The following is a 23,178-nucleotide window of genomic DNA, read 5'->3' as shown; positions in this document are numbered from 1 at the left end:
AGGGACGTGACTTGGCTGCCTCGTTAGGATGGTGTACAAACAAGTGTAATGAGTGCAGTTAGTCAGCTCTTTTTGAAGAGGTGACCAAGGTAAATGTTCATCATACTGTCTTCTAGGCTTAATGAGCATGGTTTCTGCCATGCTGCTGGAGTGCAGCTCCTCACTGGCTCTGTGAGTAGAAGGAATAGCATTTGCCCTTGGCTGTAATTTTCAGTGGCTGGTACATGGTGTGTGTGTTTTCCCATGAAAACCTGGAAAAGGAGGACAGAGGTTAACATGTGGGAAAAGATACAGTGACAAATAAGCAGCTGATGCAAACAGTGTGACTTTGAAGATTCATTGCTGCTTGACAGCTGAGGATCACCCCTTTAGCCTGTGACAAAATACACCTGAAAGCTTCAGCTGGTCCTTTGGCAGGGTTTTAGCAGAGGCTGATGGAGCTGGGACAGCCAAGAAAGGAGGGGGAAGAACTGACTATTTTACTGTAAAACAGACATTTGTGAATTGTGTAGCAAACCCCTTTCATTTGTGTGACATCAAGATATGTGAAAACCAAATGAGAGTTGATACTGGTGGGATCTGGTTTGGAGCTGGGCAGATGCCATGCAAAAACCTGCAGAACACTGGATATGCCAAGGGGGGAAAAAGCTTTAGAAAATATAAGTGCAGGGTCAGATCTCCTACATTCCACTGTGGAGTAATCCTTCAGTGTCTTGGCTGATACAGAAATATTTTCCCAAAGAAATGCCCCATTCTTTTGGATCAACCCAAACTGGAGAAAGGAATAAATATTTTATATAAACCCCGTGTATTTCAGGAAGATTTTTCTGAAAAATGATACTTCTGTAGTCTTGGTAGTGTTGAACATTATCTGTGAGCATTCAGACCCCAGGTCATGCCCGAGGGTGATTCTGAGGGGTCTGTGCCTGGCCTCAAGCCCAGGGAGGCAGTTACCACTTCCAGATGGGAAAGGGAAGCAAGGTGGGAGTTTTACAGGCCACACACACGGAACAACTGGGAGGAAAGGGCTCCTCCAAGGCCCCCAGTCCCCTGCAAGGATTTTAGTTACAGCAAAACACAGGGGAATTCTCATTGCTTGAGCCTTCCAAAACGAAGCCAACAAGACTTTAGGAACTCCCTTTGGGTGTCAAGGAATGCCCAAAAGCACTTGGTGTGAAAGATCTCCCCCTGCACACAGAGGCAGTTTCTCTGTCTGACTGTTGCTGTGGTGTGTTGGGACACTGCTGCTGCAGTCACTGGCACCTGGAACACCTTCCAAGCAGCATCTCCTCTTTTCCATCCCAGTCTGATTTCAGGGGAGTGAACCTGATAACGTGGGTGTAGGGATTTGTTGCATGTGGAATTTAGGATTATCTTTCCCCTCTGTTTTGTTTAATATTTATCCCGTTGGCGATTGAATCCAAATGTTGGACAGAGTTGCCAAGCTTTGGAGAGGGTTTCTGCTGTGCTTCTGGGGTTCTCATTTGTTTATTCTGTCCTGGCATTTTGCAGGCAGCAGTAAGTTGTTAGTTAAATTATAAACACAGTGGCTGTACAATTATGCAACAACTTGTGTTTTGGACACACCAAGGCATTCAATGTGTGTGTGAAGGATGTGTGAGCTTTGTGTTGGAATAATTTGAGTTGCTGCTGCAGTGAAATCATTAACAGAAATACTAACTGTAGAACTAGTAGGTTTTCATATAAATTTACTTTCTTAAAAGAGTCTTTTTTTAAGCTGAATGTGAGAAGTCAAGAGGTTTAAAAGAGACTGTAGAAAAAAACGGCATAATTTTGTGGTTACTGAGCAATGTTTGACATGGATAAGTTTTAATTGAATAACTGAAAACATCTCTCTGCAAACAGAGATTGCTGCTATTAGAATGTTGTGTTTCTTAACACGCTGAGCTCCCAGATGCTGAGCAGTAATAACCTTTCCCTGATTTATTGGTTGGACTGTGGAGTTTGCACAACAGATTTGTACAGCTTGATGATAAAAATGCAAATTATTTTACAGTTTAAAGGAGATTCCAGTGTTGAGAGTTTGTAGGTTTAAATGTGATTTTTAGAAAGCTGCATTTATGGAAACAAATACTCATGTTTTCCAGTTTAAGATCTGGGGCTTATAAATTGGTTTTCATTTAAATCCACCCCGACTGTGCACAGGCTTTTCTTGGAGAATTGCAGCAGCTCATCCACGTAATTGCTATTTTTAAAATTTCATTTACATAAAGTGACTACATCATGTCTTAATTCTCTTCTGCAAAATGAGGGTTTTGCTTTTAATTAGCTTTACCAAGCTGGTGTGTAGAGAAGAATTCTGTAGAGATAACAAGTCTGAGATTGAGAGTCGTGGGGCTGTTCTCACTTGTGTTCCCTTTCTCTCTGCTCTCAAGGATGGTGTTGGTTTTGTGGGTTTAGTTTTTGTGTTTACAATATCAGTGGGTTTCCCCCCCCTCAGTGCTGTGTTACTTAATGAAATGGTGCATTTTACTGTGAGGGAACTGAAATGATCTGAGTTGAAATGATCTCTAATGTGGGAGTGTTAAAGGGAGCAGTGGGTTGGCTGTGTTGCCTCCTGGTTTATTTATTCTCCTTCCTCAGAGCACATCAAGTGTCTGTGGCCCTGTCTGTCAGCCCAGGTCTGTCCTTGGCAGTGGGAGGCTCCTGCCTTCCATGGCTTGGTGGTGTTAACAGAATTTGGACATTTCTGCCATTTTTAGTGCTGGCTGTGGAACCTGTGCAGAGGCTGCACCACGGCCTGGAAGTGTTGGGGTGTCCTGAGTGTGCCAACAGTTCAGGTACAACTCAAAGCCTGTCCATTTTTGGTGTTGCCAGGTGAGAATTCACTGATTCAGAGAATTCAGAGATTGACTGATTCCCATTAAAGTCATGCTCTTTGCTGCTGTCTTCAGCTCCTTAGTTAATGAGGTTGATTCTTCAGTCATGGTACAGCTCTGAACCTCCAGGGTTGGCCAGGCTGGTGCTTGGAGAGCCCTTCACAGCTCACAGGAGCTCCCTGAACTGCTGAGCCCTGTGTGTGATGGGATGGAGTGTTCAGAGCACTGGCAGAGGAAGAGCTGGTGAATTGTTTGACTGTGCACAAGTGAAGAACTGTCCCTAATGCCTCGTTTCTGGTTTTTGTGTGTTTTAAAGTATGGGAGGCTCTGGCAGCTCAAGTGTTTCCGATTCCTGCAGTGACCACTTCACCATTGAAAACTGTAAGGAGACAGAGATGCTGAACTACCTCATTGAGTGTTTTGACAGAGTTGGAATAGAGGAGAGAAAAGCACCAAAGGTATGTTTCAGATGAGTAAAGTTGTATCAGTGCTGTCCCAGACACTCCTCTTTACTCACTGGTGGGAATTGAGAGTTCCTTCCTGATGGCTCTGTAGAAACAGATCTATAGAATTTATTAGGTACCTTTGACTCTTGTTAATTCATCATATTTGCATCACATACATATTTTATATCTTAAATAAGCACTGTGTTAGAAATGATCCTTCCCCTTTTGATCCACTGCATTTTATCCAAGTTTATGCCATATAAAACATATTTTTGAGAGACCAGCTCCCTGTCAGTGGTCTGTATTCTGCTCTAAGCTTTTACTTCTGGGGGAAAAAACAACCAACCAACATTACTTACAGATAATCTGGCAGGTTTTTAGCTGGAGTAGTGCTGAACTTAGTTTGCACGTTAGTTATACTGCACAAATAAAGAAATGTACTGTTCTGTATCCAAATTCTGGTTTGTATTAAGATCAAGTTGTTTTTATCAGATGTGTAGCCAGCCAACAGTCAGCCAGTTACTGAGCAACATCCGATCCCAGTGCATTTCTCACGCTGCTTTGGTGCTCCAGGGATCCTTAACACAACCAAGGTAAATAAAGCTGGGCTTAATCAGGGAGGTTGGACTGTTCCAGGATCCTTTCTTTCTTCTGAGGACTAGATAAGAACACTTAAGTCAGTTTTTAGAGCAGGATATTTATGTGCCAGAGGAATCCTTTGTTGCTTCACTGATGGTGGAAAGGAGAATATTTCCTGTTTGTGTTTGGGTAAAATTCTCCAGGTTGATGAGAACAGTTTGAAGGGGTTTAAACCAGTTAGCTAAGCTGGTTTTTGCCTTGCCTTATGCTTAAACTATTTTACTGACAGATTGCTGGGGCACTCCTCCTGTGGAAGGCACTACCCAGTAGAGCTGCACCTGACCAACAATCTTAAAATGTGTAAGAAAACCTGCTGAAGGGACATAGGACTTGTTTGCTTCAGAGTTACCACAGCAGGTTTGGGAATGTCAAGCTCTCTGTGGGCTTTCTACACTACATCTCCACTCTGAGATTCCAAGTGCAGTTGTTTAACCAGCAGCTGGGCTACTTGGAACACTAAAAAGATGTGACTTGTACTAAAATCTGCATGATTTTATATTTGTGTCCCCAGAGAACACTTCTATGATCTTCAAAGGTGCACCCTGTGCTTCGAGATTAGTTTTGTCTTCACATGAACCAATGTTGGCATTAGGATAAGTTTTATATATGTAATAAGGGGAAAAAAAGATACCTTTTAAAAATCCTAGGGAGCAGTTAAAAGTAATGACTGCATTAATTCAGGAAAGACTAATTTTCTTCTTTAGTCTGGAAAAACACCTGTATAAAATGTTGTTACTTAACTAGTTGAGCCTAATAAAGTGTTTTTTTCATCAGAGAGGGGTAGAAGGGGCAACCAGTTAGTCCACAGAAGCTGCTGTTTCCTTCCAGCCTCATTAACTGCAGTGTGGGGTTGGCAGCAGCACCTGGTTTAGAGGAACCTTTCCCCAGGCAGACAAGATTAGGAAGGAATAGGTGTATCTGCACATTGATAATGTGCTCTCAGACACATCCTTATGTGCAATTGCTCTGAATTTCTGCAAATACTACTGCAAGTAATCAGTAGTTTTGGATTTTTTTTTTTAATGCAAATAAAGGTCGTTGCAGCAGCAGTCTTTGCTGGTACCATATATGCTGTGTAGGAATCTCCCATTTGGCTTCATCCAAGAATTGGTGAGGACAACTTATCAGGATGAAGAGGTGTTCAAACAGGTAAGGCACAGGTCAAAGATAAATAGCTATAGCATGTGATTCTATTAGTTGCAGTATCCAAGATTTCCAGAGGTTTATCCTGCAGCTCAGGGGCTGTCAGCCTCCCAAACAGTTGGAATCTGCTTTTGTTCCTTTTGTGAAAAAGGCTGACTTCCATTATTTGCTAGTTCTAATTATGAAAAGTGCATTTGTTAATAAGCAGCACACACTGATGCTGAAGTGGGATATTGCAAGATTGATCCTGGGTTTCATCCTTTAGTACAAAATCCCTAAAAAAATGTACATGTAAGCAATCTGCTGGAGTCCTACTCAGGAAGATTTATTGTGTTTTCCATTTTGCAATCTTTAGCCCTCTTTGCATCTTTAATATTTTGCATCTAAGGTGTTAACAGCACTTTACAAGTCCCAGTCCAGTAATTCATATTTTGCAGAGGAAATGACTGAAAATGGTTTATTTGGTGTGTCAGAGCAGTTCACTGAGGTGATGATAAGACACAAAACTATCAGACCTCTAGTCCATATACTGTAGAGCAGATCAGTAAGATTGTCTCTAATTAGCACTGTAATATTGTGGGACTTGGCTGTAAAGGAGCCTTTGGAATGGCATTTGATCCTTCCAGTTTTGAAAAGAATGACATGAGATAACTTTGATATGTAGTGCAAGTACCTGTTAATAATTTATATTTCTGTCTGAACTCCTTTTAGTAGACCTTCATGCAGTTGCAAGTACATTTAAGACTGTCAGAAAGTGGTTATAAAAGTGTTAAAGGTCACCTGCCCTGGAGAGGAGAACCCTCCCTCTGGCTGAAGCACATGGCCACCTCTATAGTCCTTTTCCCTAATATGATTTAATATTTTCTTTGTCTCTTCATAGAAGCAACACAATACACTTTAAATTCAGAATTCAGTGGGATCTCTTGTTGCTGTTGGAGAATTCCTGTTGGTTTATGTTGTGAGGGTATAGTTGTCAGAGCTGTGTGATTGGGACTCACTAAATGGCTATAATTACTTCTGATTAATAAGTTCCTGTCAAGTCACTTCCTCTTTCCTAACAACCCTTGACTGCTGCTTATTATCCTTCCCAACTTACACATCCTGCAAAATTAGAGCTGGGTTATTACCCCCAGTGTGCAGGCAGGGCAGTGATTACCCATTTGGGCAGTCAGGGTGTTGGGCACCTGGGCAGAACTCGGGCTCTGCTTCGTGTCTAACACACGTGCCTGCAGAGAACTCGAGGGCACAACACCTGAGCACATCCCCTACAGCAAACAAGTTGCTTTTTACCTTTGAATAATCTCTTAAGCCTTCAGGCTTAACTGATTATTTAAAGGTTGAAAGAAATTTAAAGAAGATATCTTGGTTTTGCTTTTGTGTAACTTGCAGTATTTGGAGAACGAACAGGCACTTCAGCAATGGAGTAATTTGATTGTTTCCTGTATCTTGAATAAAGTTAATCTACTTGTGTTTTTACAGATCTTTATTCCCATCTTACAAGGCCTGGCTGTAGCTTCCAAAGAGTGCTCCCTTGATAGTGACAATTTTAAATATCCCCTTATGGTAAGGACTGTCCATTGCTAGAAGCATTTTCTTTATAATCACTGATAACATGCAGATTCTATACAAGATAATGGACTTCAACATTTTGGGGGCTTTTTTTGGTTGGTGGATTGCTGTTAAACTCTGTAGGAAGCTTAATGTGGTATGAGATGTGTAAAAGAACATTAAAAATCTAGTAGAGTGTGAGGCCAATAATGGCTTAAGATTAATGAACACTTTGTATAGGGGTCTACTCAAATGTTTGTGTGTATTGCTTGATATAAGATTGATCAAATGCATGAATTTCATCATGCATGACTATAATACTGTGGATGGTTATAAAATCCTGGTAAGCTCCTCTCAATTTAGGGCTGGGGAATAACAGCCACTGTCCATACCAGTGTATGTTGGACTCACTTTTGTCTGTGGGAAACTCAGATCTGTTGCATGAAACCCAAAATATTTGAACTGGGGACTATTTACTGAGGAAAACATCATAGTATTCCCTGGCTGAAAAGCTGAGGGGTTTATTTTTGTTTTTTTTAAAGTACATTCTCAGTCCTAGATCTGCTCCCCTCCTGCTGCTTTTATTGCCAAACCAAACCACTCTTTGCAAAGTGTGTTTGGCCACCACGGAGCAGTCTGGATTCCTGGGAAATTGAGCACTGTCAACTCACACCTTCACAGTTTAGGATCTTCTGTGTGTGTGGTGCCAAAAAAGGCTGTTACACCTCAGCTTTAACTTGCCCTTCAGCAAATCAGCTGGACTGGGGGGCTGCAAGTCAAAATTGATTAAGTAACTCTGGTACTTTTGCAAAAAACCAATAATTTTTTTGTGGCTCTGTGTTTTCCTGCTCTGCTGTTATTCCCCCAATTTAAAATGTGAACTGCTGCAAGCTTGGCTGTGTGGCTACAAGGAAGGGCTGCTCAAAAATGAGTCTGTGTTTTCATTATCTCTGACTGGCACAGTTTGCAACAGGAGGATGGAATAGCAGTTGGTAGCTGTAGTATAATTGAAGAATGAGAACACATAATACAGGAGAAGTGGGAAGGCCAACAGCATTTTTGTGTTTCCAGAATTCTCTGTTACAACTGCTTTCTTCTTTCTGTGCTGCAGTTGAAAGTGAGTTAGAGATCTTGGATAGGGTTCTTTGTTCCTGGGTTCTGTGTTCATTTGACATTTTTCCACTCTGATTCAGAAGACAAAGGCCTTGGTGTATGGAGAGAACAATTGCTCTATTTATTATTGTTGCTGAGTTTAATGTGGTGGCTCAGGAGTCCAGCACAGGCATTGTCATGTTCTGAGCAAACAACAATTTGCACAGCTAATTTTTGAAATAAGCGCAATAATTTGTTATTCTGGGAGACACGTTGGCCTTTTTGAGACAACTTGGAGCAGATGTAAAAGCTAAAATGGGAGCAGGGTGTGCTCTCCCTCCCTTCACCACAAGAGTGAGGTTTTCCCACTGATCAAGAGAGAAAGGCTGGGCTCTTGCAGCAGTTTGCCACGTTAAGCTTGTTTTTTGCAGACAGGTTGCTTAGGAATTACTCACAAAAGTGCTTTTTACTGGGATTTCTTTGTAGGCACTATGTGAACTTTGTGAAATCAAGTTTGGGAAAACACACCCCATGTGCAGTTTGGTAAGTGGACCCAGTTAAAAGAACCACTGAGGGCGGTTGTGGTGTTGTATAGTCCACACTGAGAACGTTCTCCAGAACTCCAAGCAAGGGCTACTGGAGCATCTCATGCGAAACAATGGTTTAAATTAAGCTGGTAAAGGGAATCCTTTCCCCTGAGACTTCAGGAAAACTGGGACAAGCAGGAGTTGCTGGGTAGCTGGAAGGCTGAGGAGCTGTTTCCATGTAGCCCTCAGCGTGACTGAGCGGGGAAGGGCCGGGGGCGTGTGGCAGACACGGGAAGGTGACAAAGCAGGAGGGCTGACACGGCAGCGTTGAAGAACTTGCTGTTTCTCCTATTTTTAGGTTGTCTCTTTGCCCTTGTGGTTGCCTAAATCTTTAAGCACAGGTGCAGGAAGAGAACTGCAAAGACTTTCCTACCTTGGAGCCTTCTTCAGTCTCTCTGTCTTTGCTGAAGATGATGTAAGTGTCACTGGAGGATGTTTGTAGTAGCATGGTGGGGTTTTTTTTGTTGTTGAGGGTTTTTTTTACTCCCCCAATACATTTGATACATTTACCATTATTTCCTTTCAGAACAAAGTAGTTGAAAAGTACTTCTCAGGGCCTGCCATTACTCTTGAAAACACCCGGGTCGTCAGCCAGTCTCTGCAACATTACCTGGAATTAGCAAGGGTGAGTGTGCTCATTTCTTTAAAGAAATGCATAATATGTGGGGGTTTTGGTCTTGGCATAGATGAGGAATATAATCTAAAAAAATGAGCTTCTGTGTTAAACCACACATGTTTTGGGATGTGGCTGAATTGGGGAAAAAAATACAGTGCTACAAATATTTCTCTAGGGCTGTAAGCCAATTCAGAAAATATCAGATCAGTTAGTCATGGGCTACAGTTCATGTGAAAGGATGAGTAAATAAACACTGTGTTAGTTTTGTGTCACTACACTAATCTTGTATTTGCATTTTTTGTGTAACTAATATCAGAACTAACACATGCACAGAAAGTTGACAGTAACAGTAACAGAAGTTTTAGTGAGTTCTGTGGAATTTGAAGAACACGAAAATAGAGGCAAACAGAAGGCAGGACTGTGATGTTGGGAAGTGTGTGCAACCTGACAAGGATGTTTGTTTGAAATTCCAGCAAGAGCTGTTCAAGATCCTGCACAGTATCCTACTGAACGGGGAGACCCGGGAGGCAGCTCTGGGTTACATGGCAGCTGTTGTCAATGCCAACATGAAAAAGGCCCAAATGCAGGTAAATAAAAGGAAGTGCTCTTCCTGTGATTCATTGGCCTCATCCACCCACAAATAGCTCTGGATGGCTCATGCCTTGGTGGTCTAGAATGGAGGACAAAAGAATTTGAGTGCCTGCTACCAGAGGCAAGAAGCCCTGTCCTCAGTCTTTGTCCCTTGCAATACATCTTTCATTTCTTAAATCAATCTGTTTTATCAGTTTATCTCCTCTCTTAGGGCTGAGATGTCACTTCATCAGCAGAGGTTCTATATTAGGTGTTCAAAGCTTTGTAATCCTCCTGCCCCATCTCTGAGGGCTTCATCCCAATTGACTGTGTTTGACAAGCAGCTTTCCCAGCTGGGGAGGTGCTGGGCTTGGAATGGGGTGTCTGCAGAAGGAACAGGGCAGGTCTGAACTGACCTGGCTCCAGTGAAACACCAGGGATGGGATTTTGCCATTGTTTAATTAGTGCATTGCACTCATTTCCTGTGATAAAATCTGCATGTGAGTCTTGAACAGCTGAAGCTGTTCATTGTTGTCTTCATGTCTCCTTTTCAAAAGTGAACATTTGGAACCATTACTAGAAGTATTTCTGTGAAATTCCAGTGAAGGAGTAACAGAAACTACACTTAAGATAAAACTGATGAACTGATGCTCAGCAACTATTTGAAGCTCTTCTGTTGCTCTCTGTACCTGTGGGCCAACCATTCTCCAAAGAGCCCCTTTTAATGTCTTAGATCATTTTCTGCTTCTTTTTATATGTTTGTTTGATGTTCTGGAGGGTGATTATTGAACCATAGAGAAGGAAGATCTGTAAGTCAGTAGCTGATTGCCCATTGCCACAGAATTCTCCTGGCAGAGCCACCTTCTTCATTCCTCCCTTCTCTTGAACTGGCACAGTGATGTTGGGGGCTGTTGGAACTGAACCCTTGTGCTTCTCAGCTTGTCCTCAGCCCTTTGCTTTCTCACCCCACAGACAGACGATCGTTTGGTGTCCACAGATGGCTTCATGCTCAACTTCCTCTGGGTACTGCAGCAGCTGAGTACGAAGATAAAGCTGGAAACGGTTGATCCCATGTACATATTCCACCCCAGGTGTCGGATCGAGCTCCCCACGGATGAGACAAGAGTGAAAGCAACGATGGAGGATGTTGCAGCCTGGCTTGCTGAACTTTGTTAGTACTCTTATTAAGCATTTACTGTGCCTTCTGGTTCTGCCGTGGAGGTACATGGAAGTATTTGATCCCAGCAAATAACTCCCCTATTCCTAAATCCCTTTTCTTGGTGCAGTCTGCTCTTCCTTGTTCTGAAGAAAGCTGAGTTCAAGGTCTCACCCCTAGATGAGGCAGTTCATTTTTTTAACTTATTCACCTCTGCTGCTTTTTTGTGTGTTTGTTTTTCTAGACAGGGATCCGTCTCCATTTTCTGAGCCGAAATTCCCGACGGAATGTTTCTTCCTCACCCTGCACGCCCACCACCTGTCCATCCTGCCCAGCTGCCGTCGGTACATCCGGAGGCTGCGAGCCATCAGGGAGCTCAACAGGTTGGGTGTTTGATTTTCTGCTGCCTCAGAGGGTCCTGGCAGCCCCCAATGTCCTCTTCCCACCAAGTCCAGTAAACTAAATGGAATTAGAAGGCCAGTTTGGAAGGAACTGTTGCTGAGTACAGATCACCTCAGCATCTGTTACGCTGCTGCTTTTGGTCCTTGGGGATTTTTGGGTGTGTTGAGGGACTGTGGCTTGGATCAGGAATTCAGATAATAGTGAGGTGGAGGCTGTTGGTTACACCAGGCAGCTCAGGTTGGTGAGAAGACCATTCTCTTTAAAAGATAACTCTGTTCAGATCATTTTGATACTTAACACTGTTTATTACAAGTAATCTGTGGTGTAGCTGGCAGGTCATCAGTGCCTCAGGCTCTCTGACAGCTGGAGCAGTGCATGTAAAGTTCCATGTGTGATGTGATTTCAGAAACAAGACTTTGTTAGTCCTGCCTGAGCTGTTTTGAATGTCCCAGACATTATTTACCTTTTTCCTCTCAGCTCCTGAGGTGGGAGAACTCATCATACTTTAGGGGAGAGAAACCTTCAGCAACAACCTCTTAATATTGTTTGTGCACATGTAATTCAGCATAGGGTTTACTGTTTTAAAAGTCATAACTCACATATACATTATGATGTTGGCATGAGGATACTCCTGTTTTCCATTTCTCTTGACATCCATTCAAATAGGGTTTTGTAGTTGCTGAACGTCGAAGAATCCTCTGTTAAAATTAGAACAGATTTTTGTATCATCAGTATTTTCCATTGTTTAGAATTGCACTCATTGCATTTTGGTAAATGTTCCTTGGCAGTCATGCCATGAGTTCATTACTGGATTTTTGGACTGCATTTGAAGTGATTTCATTTTTAAGGCACATGCAGGCCAAGAACCTGGGAAGCTGCAGAGAGAGCGGAGCGGGAAGAGTCAGCTTATCTTAAAGGAAAGAGTATTTTCCTATAAACAGCCTGTGGATTACTTGTAAAACAGCCATATGTTGGCTTGAAAAAGGAATTGCTGCTTTCTCCTTATTTAGAATTGCTGCCCAGGAGTTGCTGATGCAGCACTCCCTGTCCAAGGGTGCAGAGTGAGGAGCTCTTGGCTCTCCTGGCAGCAGCAGGAGCTCAGGGGTCAGTGTTTTCCATCAACTGCTCAATTGCAACACTGGGCAGCGTCTTTAGGTGTTGTTAATAAAGAAATTACACTGGATGTTGGTCTGCTTCAGCCAGAGATTGGTGGAGAAGAGGATTTGTGTTTAGAGCAGGGATGAAAAGGGGCTGTATTCATGCAGTTCAGTGTATGAGCTTTGTTCTGATCAGCTGCCCCTCCTAAAAAGGATTCAGATATGGACATATGGAGGATTTTTTTAGTGTAAGTGGTGTGTCTAATGTACATTTGAGTTCTCTCTTCTGTTGGGCAGAGTGAGATGATGGGTAAGAAAAGGGAGGAATGTCAACCCCCTTGATTTCCTGGTCCTTACACTGCCAGGGAGACTGTAGATTGTTCACATACTGTGCTCCTCTGCAAACCTGAATTTTCTGAGGAGTGGAGCATAAGAAGGGTAGAACAGAACTCCAAAAAGTCATTGGCAACACTAGAAAGTGGGAAGTTACACAGGATGCAGACTTTTACCTTTCTTATTTCTAACAAGACCTGCTGTTGGCCACCTTTTCCTTCTTTAGCTGATTTTGTTTTCCATTTTTCCTTTCTGATACCAGAAGATGAATGAAATCTCCAAATATCTCATTATTAGCTGGACCAATCCTTCCTTGTGGTATGGCAAATTTTAGGTTTAATTTTCATGACACTATTTTAACCTTCCTTTAGCATGACCGCAGACTTCAGCGGGGGGAAAAAAAACCCAAAACCAAACCAAAAAAAGGCAATTTTTTCCCCTTTTTTTTTAATAGTAAAATTAGTTTGTGAGGCAGGATAGAGCCCTTGTGTGTTCCATCCCTTTGGTGTCCCTGAAAGGCCTGGATGTTGGAGCTTGTGTGTGTGGTGAGTGCAGGCTGTGCAGATGTTTAATCTGCATTTACAAAAGCAGTTTCTTTTTCTTGTCGTGCTGATGGGTAACTTCCATGGAAATGATGGGCTCTTTTAAATACAGATAGGAAGGTTAAATGCCTGGTAATGGCAGCACATTTCCCCTCTGTGTGATAACGAGCCTCTGCCTTTCAGGACTGTGGAAGATTTGAAAAACAACGAAAGTCAGTGGAAGGATTCCCCTCTGGCCACCAGGCATCGAGAGATGCTGAAACGGTGCAAGACACAGCTCAAGGTCTGTAAGTGATTCTGTTCCTGGCTAAATGCCTTTGTAGCCTGTCAGTGTGTTGACTTTCATGTTTAAATGCAACTTCTCGCTGATGAGGCTTGACAGTGGTTGGGTTTGAACCCATGACCCACCTGAGAGCTGCAGGAGGTGACACAATATAACATCAGTGGGGACTTTAAGGTTCAAAGTAACACCAAGATTCACTTAGTGTTCTTCAGAAAGAAGAAAATTGGATGTTTTTTATTGGAGAGAGTGCAAAGGGACTGTGCTTTGCTCAGAGGCAGCTGTGTGTGCACAGTCCATGCCCAAGCAGGAACTCTGGAGTCCCCAGTCTCACTCAGGGTTCCTGCACAGATGAGTAAGCTGGGGTGCCCTTTTCTGGAGGTCTGTATTGCTCAGGTCTTCCTAGCACAAATTGGCACAAATTTCCTGAGCTGTAGCACCAAAATTACTTTAATTGCACATTTTCCTGCTTTGATACCTTTGTTACATCTTTCATTGTTCCCATAAAGCTTGGAAAAGGCACCTCTGCCCCTGCAGCTCTGAGTCACCTGTGTTTGACTGGCTGTGCTGGGGCCTGTGTCCCCTGCTCTGAGTGTGCTGTGAGAACAAAACCCCTGGGGAATTGTCGTGATGCACACATGTATTGATTAGCTGGGAGAGGTTTGACCTTCCTTGATGTTGTCTTGCCCTGGATTAGTTTTTGTGTGCCTGTTCTGCAGAAACTGGTGAGGTGCAAGGCCTGTGCAGACGCCGGTTTGCTGGATGAAAACTTTCTCAGGAGATGCCTGAATTTCTATGGCATGGTGATCCAGCTGATGCTTCGCATTCTAGACCCTGCCTACCCCAAGTGAGTGTTGGGATTACCTGTATAAATTGTATCAAAGATATTCCAGCCCATGTTTGACTGCTCACTGAATTTAGCAGTTGTAGAACAATTTTTATTTACAGTATCTCCACTGTTATTTTGTTATTACTTTATTTATGTCAGTGACATACATTCTTATTAGAGTATCTTAGTAGAGTTTAAGCTCAGCTGGGTTTGGGGGAGCACCCTCAGGTATTTTGGGACCCTTGAAGCACTGACATGGAATTTTAAGAAGTCAGTTTTGGAACAATTATAAAGTGTTCCCATAGGATAATTCCATAGGACACCACAGGGCACTTTCTGCTTAACCCTGCTGATTTACTGTCCTGTTTGTTGTCTCTTTTATTCTACAGCATTAAATTGCCTTTAACTCCTGAGGTTCCCAAGGTATTTGCAGCGTTGCCAGAGTTTTACGTGGAAGATGTCGCCGAATTTTTATTTTTTATTGTACAGTAAGTAAAGTTATATCTGAAGGAAACTTGTACTGTCACTTGCCCCTGTAGCAGGTGGCACATGCATAAATTCAGGGTGCAAAAGTGGTTTTATAGCTATTCTGTAGTTAATGGTCTGGCTTTGAACAGAAGCCATAAGAGTATGGAATGGCAGCATTGCTGCAGCTCTAATGCCTAGATGAGCTCCAGAGTCCCTTCTAACCTAAATTTTTCGTGGAAGACAGTTGGGTTCCCTCCCCAGGAATTTTCTTTATGGTTTGCAGTGAGACCTTTTGATCTTGTGATATGTTAAATCATCACTAGAATAGTATTTTTAAAAAGCCAGAGCTTAAGGAGTAGAACATGAGGGTTGGGGTTTGGCATTTAGTTTTCCTTCTCTCCCTGTTCCCAGATATGCTCCTCAGGTGCTGTATGAACCCTGCACTCAGGACATAGTGATGTTCCTTGTTGTGATGCTGTGCAACCAGAACTACATCCGAAATCCTTATTTAGTGGCCAAGCTGGTGGAGGTGATGTTCATGACAAATCCAGCTGTGCAGCCCCGGACACAGAAGTTCTTTGAAATGATTGAGAATCACCCTCTCTCCACCAAATTGTTGGTGCCCTCCTTGATGAAGTTTTACACAGGTAAGTGCTTTGTCTGTAGCTCACTGAGTGCACAGTGGTGAGTACTCGAAGGCCAAAGGTTGTGTTTGATGTGGTAACCATGAGAAAAAAAGCACAGAAAAACCCAACAAAACCAAAAATTGGTAGATCTTGGGTCTTGTGAAGACGAGGCTTTATTGCTCAGGAACTGGGGGCAACAGCATTAGATGGGACCTTGAGAATTCCAGTCCTTCCACAAGCTGCTGTGCACTGGCAGCTGCAGCACTGTAGATCGATGTGACAGTTGCTTTTGTGGTGTTTGGATTCCCAAATTAAAGCTTTTGGTTTGCTTTTTGCTTTACTTGTAAGGCAGCACTGGGATTGTAGAACTCCCTGTTGTAGTGTTGCTGGTCCTGTAGGTTCAGATGCTTCAGAAGAGTTTTTGCACCGGTAAAACCAACTATTTTTGTTGGTCTGTTCCCAGGTCTGTTGTCTGTTCCCAGAATTTTCTTAGTGAAATTTTAGACTGTGGGATGAAGAGCAGACTTGAATAGAGCAGAAAGTTTTGGGTTCTGAGGGTTTTTCTTCAGAAATGAGGTTGGGTCTGGGTTAGAAAATGTACAGTGCTGCTTCTTTTAATGGGGATTACAATGAAGACTTCTGAATGGGAATTGAACTCCATCTCTTAAAGCTTGGTGCTCGCAGCTCATCCCACCAGAGGCAGTGGGGAGAGATGTGTGCTGCAGGGGAATCCTGCTGGGAGAGTTGGGATTTCAGTCCTGGGATTTGTGCTCTTTTCCAGATGTGGAACACACCGGAGCCACAAGCGAGTTCTACGACAAGTTCACGATCCGCTACCACATCAGCACCATCTTCAAAAGCCTCTGGCAAAACATTGCTCACCATGGTACCTTTATGGAAGAGTTCAAGTGAGTAAGAGGTTGTGTCTAGCACTGCTCCCTGCCACCAGGCTGCTCGGGCAGGGACCTGAGGAGTCCCTGCCTTTGGGAATGGGTGATGCTGCTTTCCATTGTCCTGTACATGGCAACCCCTCCCAGTAGAACTGGAGTGTTTCTAAGCTGAGCTCTGGACACCACAATCACCTTGGCTTGGGGAATGGGAGCGTTGTTGGAAATATTCAGTGCAGGAGTGTTGCTGGGGTTGCAGTCTGCTCTGCAGGCCCACCTGCTCTGCCGTGATACCTGTGTTTCGATGTTTTCAGCTCTGGGAAGCAGTTTGTTCGCTACATCAACATGCTGATAAATGACACAACTTTCTTGCTGGATGAGAGTCTGGAGTCCCTAAAACGTATCCATGAAGTGCAAGAGGAGATGAAGAATAAAGAGCAATGGGACCTGCTGCCCAGGGTGAACAGAGCTGTTTTTCAAAGTGCCCTTTACTTATTTTTAATTTTTTTAATACAAGACCATTAAAACCCACTTTTTAATGAGGGGCAGCACCAAAGAGCTGCTCGTGAGAAGCGGTTCTCGATGCTTTTTCTTGCTGCCAGTATGGCCGTGGTCACTCTGGATGACATTCTGCAGAAAACCATCATTCTGCCTGGTTATGTTGTGCCTGGCAAAGAGAGTGGTGTGAAGTGGAAATAGTGTAACGTTTCAAATTACTGTGCACTTAATTCTAAGTGGAGAAACCGAGACTTTAACCTTCCTGAAGGAGGTTTGGGAAGATGCTCGCCAGTTGAATTGACTTCAAGGAGTAGAAGCTTTTATTTTGTTAATGCATTGATCCTTGGTAGATTTGATGCAGACAATTATAGTCCTGTACCTCAGAGCTCGGCCTGATTAAACAATAATTGTGTGTGTTGACCCACCAATGTTGGGTATTTCTATTTTAAGGTTATCGATTTTAAAAAAACGAACCAAAAAGTACAAAAAGAAAAGCTATAAAATCCTGTTTGTTAAACATATTCTGGTTTGCTCTTCTGAAGCCTTTCTTCCTGCCTGTGCCTACCAGCAAGGTAAAGCCATTACTGTAGTTACAAAATGAGCTGGTACATCATCTACAGATTGTTCCACCGGGGAGTGTTTATTATTTATGGTGGTGCATAAATTAGAGAGAACCTCATTTGACTCTCAGATCCCAAGCTGGTTTTGAAGTTATTGGCATTTGGATGGAAAGGAAGCATAACCCAGTTCTGCAGCTGTGAGGAGCAGTTAGAGAATGTAAACAGACTCAATAACCGTGGGGGCCTGTGATGCCATTTGCTTTCATCCTCTAGAGTTGCAGAATGCAGCAGGATTGGTGCAGGCATTAGGACTGGGTAGTAAAAGCGAGCAGCTGTACCTTAGATTCAGAGGTGCCTCACATCTGTGTTTGAGTTGCTGCCTGTTCTCTTGCCTAGATGCCGTTGGCACTGTGGCTGTGAGGGGCTGTGGGTGCTGCTGGGGGAGCTGTGACCGCTCTGTGTTTGTTTGCAGGACCAGCAGCAGGCGCGGCAGTCGCAGCTGGCGCAGGACGAGCGCGTGTCCCGCTCATATCTCGCCCTGGCCACAGAAACTGTTGATATGTTCCATATCCTTACCAAGCAGGTCCAAAAGCCTTTTCTCAGACCTGTAAGTCCTTCTCAGGTTTAAGTTGGTTTCTTGCTTCTCTGACATCTCTGGATAATAACCTGGAAGTGTCTGGGAGCACTTTGTCTCCATTCTTTTCTCCTCCCCTTTCTCTAACTCATTAAAGCCTAGTTGCTGTTGATGTTATTTGATGTGAGAGCATCACCTGAGTCACTGGGATGGTGTCATCCTTCTAGGCAGAAGCTGTTTGCATGGCATTTCTTAATGGCAAACATGCATAAAGAGCAGACACTTCCTACAAGCCTACAAAGGAAAAGTGTATTGGTTAATAATTCCTGATCTTGCTGTGTGCAAATCCAGTGATAATCTTCACTGTCACTGCCTTCACACTTTGATCTCTTTTACTTTGCCTTTGTAGGAGCTTGGACCACGACTGGCTGCTATGTTGAACTTTAACTTACAGCAACTGTGTGGCCCCAAGTGCCGTGACCTGAAAGTCGAAAACCCAGAGAAATATGGGTTTGAACCAAAGAAGCTGTTGGACCAACTGACGGACATTTACCTGCAGCTGGATTGTGCTCGCTTTGCTAAAGCAATTGCTGATGATCAGGTGGGCTCCAGAAGGATGAGGGGAAGGGCAAAAGCACTGTGGACAAACAGGACTCTGCAGAATACCCTAGAAGTGTTTCATCTGTGTGCTGCCAGCCACTCTGTCTTCTACATCTGCAGTTTGTTTTCTTTCAGCAGATCATTTCTGTTTGTATTCTGTCTGCTCTTTGTAGATGGATGTTCCCAGTGTTTTGCAAACTTATAAACATACATAAATATCTATAGCACTTCACACACAGAGGAAATTTCCTGAGCTGCTTATTAGCTACAGCCTCGTTGTAAATTAGCAAAGTACTTTGTCCCTTTGCAGATGGCACACGGAGTTTTGACTCCCTCCCCCTTCCTCATCAAAACAGCTGGGACAAAGTGTCTCATTTAACACATCAAAGTTCATTCTCTAGATTAACAGTTTGCAAATTGTATCCCCTCTGATATCACTTTATTAAATGGCTGTGTAATAACCTGACAAAGCCCAGCATGAATGAGACAGTTAAGGACACCTTTGAACTCCTCATGGTACCATTAACAGCAAGATAAGCTATTGCTCACCTCTGTGTCCTTGCAGAGTTGTCTCAACTACTGAATTATATCTGTCCATGCCTGTGTCTTAAAATACAAACTTTTCAAAATACAGAGGGGGGAAAGTGTTCTCAGTGGCTCCTTGAAGCTCTAGAGGAAGCTGGTTTACAGCACAGGAGGCTGTGCTTGCATGTCTAGTGAGCAGCAGTACTGGGGTAACTCAAGATCGTTTTTCTGTAATTATTTATGTTCTGATAATTGCAGATAATATCAGGAACACTTCTGAAACAGCCCTTATGCATCTGCATGTGTATAATGAGCATTCTGTGCATTTTGATGCTGGTCAGTATATGAGAAAGTGAGGGTGTTATCCATCATTCACCCATGGCAGCCACAGCAAACACACACACTGAGGTAGGGGCTCGAAAGAAAGAAGCCTGCGGGTGTGGGAACTGGAAAAAAGCCCCATTAACAAAGTGGCCCTTCAGAAAAAAGGAGTGGGGGGAGTGACCAGTATCTTGGAAACTGTCAGTGACAGGAAAGAACCACCAAGGAAATGTGTGGCTGGTTAATGGCTGCTGGGACTGGGAGAACAAAACAAAACAAACAAAAAGTTGCTTGATCATGGCGGGGGCTCTCTAAAGCATTTTGAGCCGTGTCCCATTTGCAAATCCCAGCACGTTGGAGAGGGAATCTGCAAAGGTTTCTGCAGCCCCGGGCATGTTGCCACAGCTCTGTTCTCTCTGCACTAGAAAGGAGTTTGGGTGGGCACTGTGTGTCCTGAGTGCTGAATGGCATTGCTTGGTGCCATGTGGTGGAGATGAAAGAAGTGAGGCTGCCTTGAACACTTCAGAAATCCCAAGGGAAACAGAAATCTGTGAGACTCACTGTGTTTTGTTTTGTCATGTAATTCAACCTTGCACTGCAGTGTAAATAGTGGTTTTTTTATTAAAAGGTTTACATCAAAACACGGCACTGTGAAGTTAAAAGGAAATGGTGTCTGTAGAACAGAAGCAGCTACAAATAAAGGTTTACATCAAAACACGGCACTGTGAAGTTAAAAGGAAATGGTGTCTGTAGAACAGAAGCAGCTACAAAAGTCCTTCCCTAACTCGATTTTTCACATGAGAGCAATACTTGCTTTGTAGGAACTACAGGATATGCATTTGGTCTCTCTGGATATTCCTACTGCACCGGTTGGCAAATCTCCAGCATTTGCTCCCTCTGAGCTGCCTTACTATTTTTGCAACATCATGGGGTGGCTTTTCTGTTGGTTCTTCTTTGGATTAGGAGAAAGAATCACTTCTTTCCCAGTGCTGCCTTGCACATTAACAGAGAAATTAAGAAATTAAAAAAATTAATTCATTTTGTGCTGTGTTTGCAGCCAAGACTTGTGAGAACAATAATACAGACAGGAGAGTGGCAAGACAGATGTTTTGTGTGAGGAATAATCCCGATAATCATAGTCAGCCTCTCTGAGTGACTTCCTCATTTTCTTTAGGTGATGTTGCCTTTTTTTGGTCCTGAACAGTCCTACAGTGGTGATGACTAGTAAAAAAAAGAATCATAAGTCTACCCCAAAGTTGACCTTTTGGTGCTAGATGAAATGTTACCACATACTGCTTTTGAGTCTGATGTCAGCTTGAGGTTTCATTGATCCCTTCTTCTGCAGTTTTAAAAGTGCATTAAAATATCTTCAGCGTTTTTATGGCAGGTGAGGATCCTACAACTCAGCAAAGTTGTCTTTTTGTGCTTTGCTTGTAGAGGTCCTACAGTAAAGAGCTCTTTGAGGAGGTTATCTCCAAGATGAGAAAGGCTGGAATCAAGTCCACCATAGCAATAGAGAAATTCAAACTGCTGGCAGAGAAAGTGGAGGAAATTGTTGCCAAGAACGCCCGTGCAGAGATTGATTACAGCGATGCTCCGGATGAATTCAGAGGCAAGTGGAGTTTCCTAAATAGTGACTGTCTGGAAGAGGGATTTGGTTTGTTACTTCAATTCTAAATGTTAATAGAAACTTAGGTGTTATTTATGAAGCCTTGCATCCTGCCCTATTTCAACTAAATAGGTAAGTAAATACAGAGAGCTAAGAGTTCCTTTGTTTTTCCCTGGGATTGTCCAGTCTTAGCCATCCTTTGCTTGGATGTACTTGAAAACAGTAAAAAAAAAGAAAAAAACAACAACCCAAATCTGAAAATGGGGTGAAAATAGCTAATGAGGAGACCCCTGTGCCCTCAGATCCACTCATGGACACCCTGATGACTGACCCTGTGAGGTTGCCATCTGGAACTATCATGGACAGGTCGATCATCCTGAGGCACCTGTTGAACTCATCCACTGATCCTTTCAATCGTCAGACGCTGACGGAAAACATGCTGGAACCAGGTACTGTGGAGCAGCTGGAACTGTGGGCTGGGGGAAGCACTTTGTGGGCAGGTCTGTGCTTTCAGGGGACAGTGGTAGAGGCAACAGTTCTTTCATCTCAACTTGCAGAGAAGAGTTCATTCCTTCTGCTTTCCCTTTTTCTATGGGGGGAAAAAACCCTCACAACCCTTCATAACTACTGGGTGAGAAATGTTAGGATATATAAATGAATCATTCCCTTACCCAAAGCTGTGCAGAAACTGCATTGAGAGAGAAGACAACAGTAGCAGATAGTCCTGATCAGGTCACTAGAGAAGAAATCTCCATTGGTCATGAGGAGCTCTCTTGTAGTTGTATTACTAAGTAATTTAATCATTCTTTTTTCTTTTTTTTTACCCTCTCAGTGCCAGAACTTAAAGAGCAAATCCAAGCCTGGATGAGAGACAAGCAGAATGACCATTAGGAACTCCCTTGCAGTGCACGCCAACAGCAGTGGGGAGAGCAGGGCGTGGGCTGTTGTGGCAGTAGTGGAGCAGAAACCCTTGGAAGCTGTTATGGGATTAGCACGCCCACGGCACTGACTTCAGTAGTGACCAGGAGCATGTGGCCGAGGAGAAAAGCAGCTTAATTCTTGTACATATATTTAAGTGATAACGATGGTCAATAACATGGAGGACAAGCTAGGAAGTTGCTTATGTTACAAAACTGTCCTTCAATATGTCACATTTTGGAGTTTTTACAGCTGAATTATTTTAGCAAAGACGAATGGATCAGGGCAGCATCCCTTCAACCTTGTTTTTTACCGCCAGATATCCGTTAATTTGATTGTGGTTAGAACCTTGGACATTTTGCTGCTAAAGTAACTTTTTCCTCTTTCCCTCCCTTCTTTCTGTTCCACCCATCAAACCTGCACTGCTGTCTCTTTTTTTTTTTTTCTCTTATTTTTTTTTGTAATGCAAAAAAAACCCCCCAACAAACCCTGTGAAAATCAAAATCATTCCCCTGCCCTCAAAAGAACATATTCTGTGCGATAACTGTGCCTGCAACAAAGTGTTCATCTTGGGATCGTATTTTTATATTACACTCATCCGCCTGTTTGGGTTTTAATTGGTGTTAGACACAAGGATCATTTCAAAAAAGCAAAGACTTCACACACGGATTTTGATTTCCATTCCTTTACGTTGATCAAGATGCTCTGGTATTTGTGAAAAGCCTCGAGATAGAAATATGTTAAAACAGCTGCCATGAATGAGATGCTTGGGAATACCAGGATTTCAGTGACTTTTAAACAAAAGAAATACATTCTTTCAATGCTGCAGATATGATATATGCTAACTGACAGTTCTGAGCCATTCGAGCTTGTCCACAGAGAGCAGATACTTTTATCCTTGGAGGCTGCAGTTTGGGGCAGGGGTCATTTTTTTTATGTTGCTACCAATTTGTATCCATGGCTTGGCCTTACCAAAGCAGAAAGGGTGCAGGAAACGTAGAATTACATTTTTAAAAAAAAAACGAAAAAAAAAAATATTCACAAACATTTTTGTATTACTGCCCCCTGCATATGATACTTGAATTTCCTTTTTAAAAAGGATTTGAAACCACAGTGTTTTAAAATTAAGTCTGAAAAAACAGGTTGTTTTTCTTTTATTTGTTTTTTCGCCGTGTCTTCTGTTCGATTCCTGACTCTCTTGAACTACAATAAATGATACACACTCGCACAGGATGTTTCCTGGCTCTTTCTTTGGAAGCGTGTCGGTGAGAATATAAAACATACAAATGGTTGGGTGGCTTTGTTTGTGGTTTAGGGTTGGAGATGACTTAGTAAATTCTGTGTAAAATGTCTGTGCACACAGATAGCAGCAATACTTTGAGCTCAGGAATGTTCCCGGCAGGTGCCACCGAACACCTATTCATAGCGCCGGGACAGCTGCTGACAGCTCCAGGGGGACTTTGGGGCAGGTT

At 43.0% G+C, this 23,178-nt stretch overlaps 1 protein-coding gene across 3 annotated transcripts in view; it reads left to right on the top strand.

Moving 5' to 3' along the window:
* Positions 1-22,934, top strand: part of UBE4B (ubiquitination factor E4B) — a 39,048-nt gene extending 16,114 nt beyond the window's left edge. For all 3 annotated transcript variants that reach the window (XM_051786207.1, XM_051786208.1, XM_051786209.1), the window contains 21 exons: positions 3,157-3,298; positions 3,779-3,879; positions 4,960-5,074; positions 6,548-6,631; positions 8,195-8,251; positions 8,594-8,710; positions 8,822-8,920; positions 9,385-9,498; positions 10,454-10,652; positions 10,882-11,020; positions 13,195-13,294; positions 14,011-14,138; positions 14,510-14,608; positions 15,000-15,235; positions 15,996-16,122; positions 16,416-16,560; positions 17,632-17,766; positions 18,143-18,334; positions 20,617-20,791; positions 21,091-21,237; positions 21,621-22,934. In XM_051786207.1, coding sequence (XP_051642167.1) covers positions 3,157-3,298; positions 3,779-3,879; positions 4,960-5,074; positions 6,548-6,631; positions 8,195-8,251; positions 8,594-8,710; positions 8,822-8,920; positions 9,385-9,498; positions 10,454-10,652; positions 10,882-11,020; positions 13,195-13,294; positions 14,011-14,138; positions 14,510-14,608; positions 15,000-15,235; positions 15,996-16,122; positions 16,416-16,560; positions 17,632-17,766; positions 18,143-18,334; positions 20,617-20,791; positions 21,091-21,237; positions 21,621-21,679 — 2,710 coding nt within the window. In that variant the 3' untranslated portion in view covers positions 21,680-22,934. The remainder of the gene's footprint in view (positions 1-3,156; positions 3,299-3,778; positions 3,880-4,959; positions 5,075-6,547; positions 6,632-8,194; positions 8,252-8,593; positions 8,711-8,821; positions 8,921-9,384; positions 9,499-10,453; positions 10,653-10,881; positions 11,021-13,194; positions 13,295-14,010; positions 14,139-14,509; positions 14,609-14,999; positions 15,236-15,995; positions 16,123-16,415; positions 16,561-17,631; positions 17,767-18,142; positions 18,335-20,616; positions 20,792-21,090; positions 21,238-21,620) is intronic.
* Positions 22,935-23,178: the final 244 nt, after the last annotated feature.

This window comes from Manacus candei, unplaced genomic scaffold (assembly GCF_025592945.1).
Source record: "Manacus candei isolate 608988 ecotype Guabito, Panama unplaced genomic scaffold, ASM2559294v1 h1tg000022l, whole genome shotgun sequence".
In the NCBI taxonomy this organism is placed as follows: Eukaryota; Metazoa; Chordata; class Aves; order Passeriformes; family Pipridae; genus Manacus; species Manacus candei.
The sequence above is the reverse complement of the archived record's forward strand: the minus strand, read 5'-3'. Positions and strand labels throughout refer to the sequence as shown.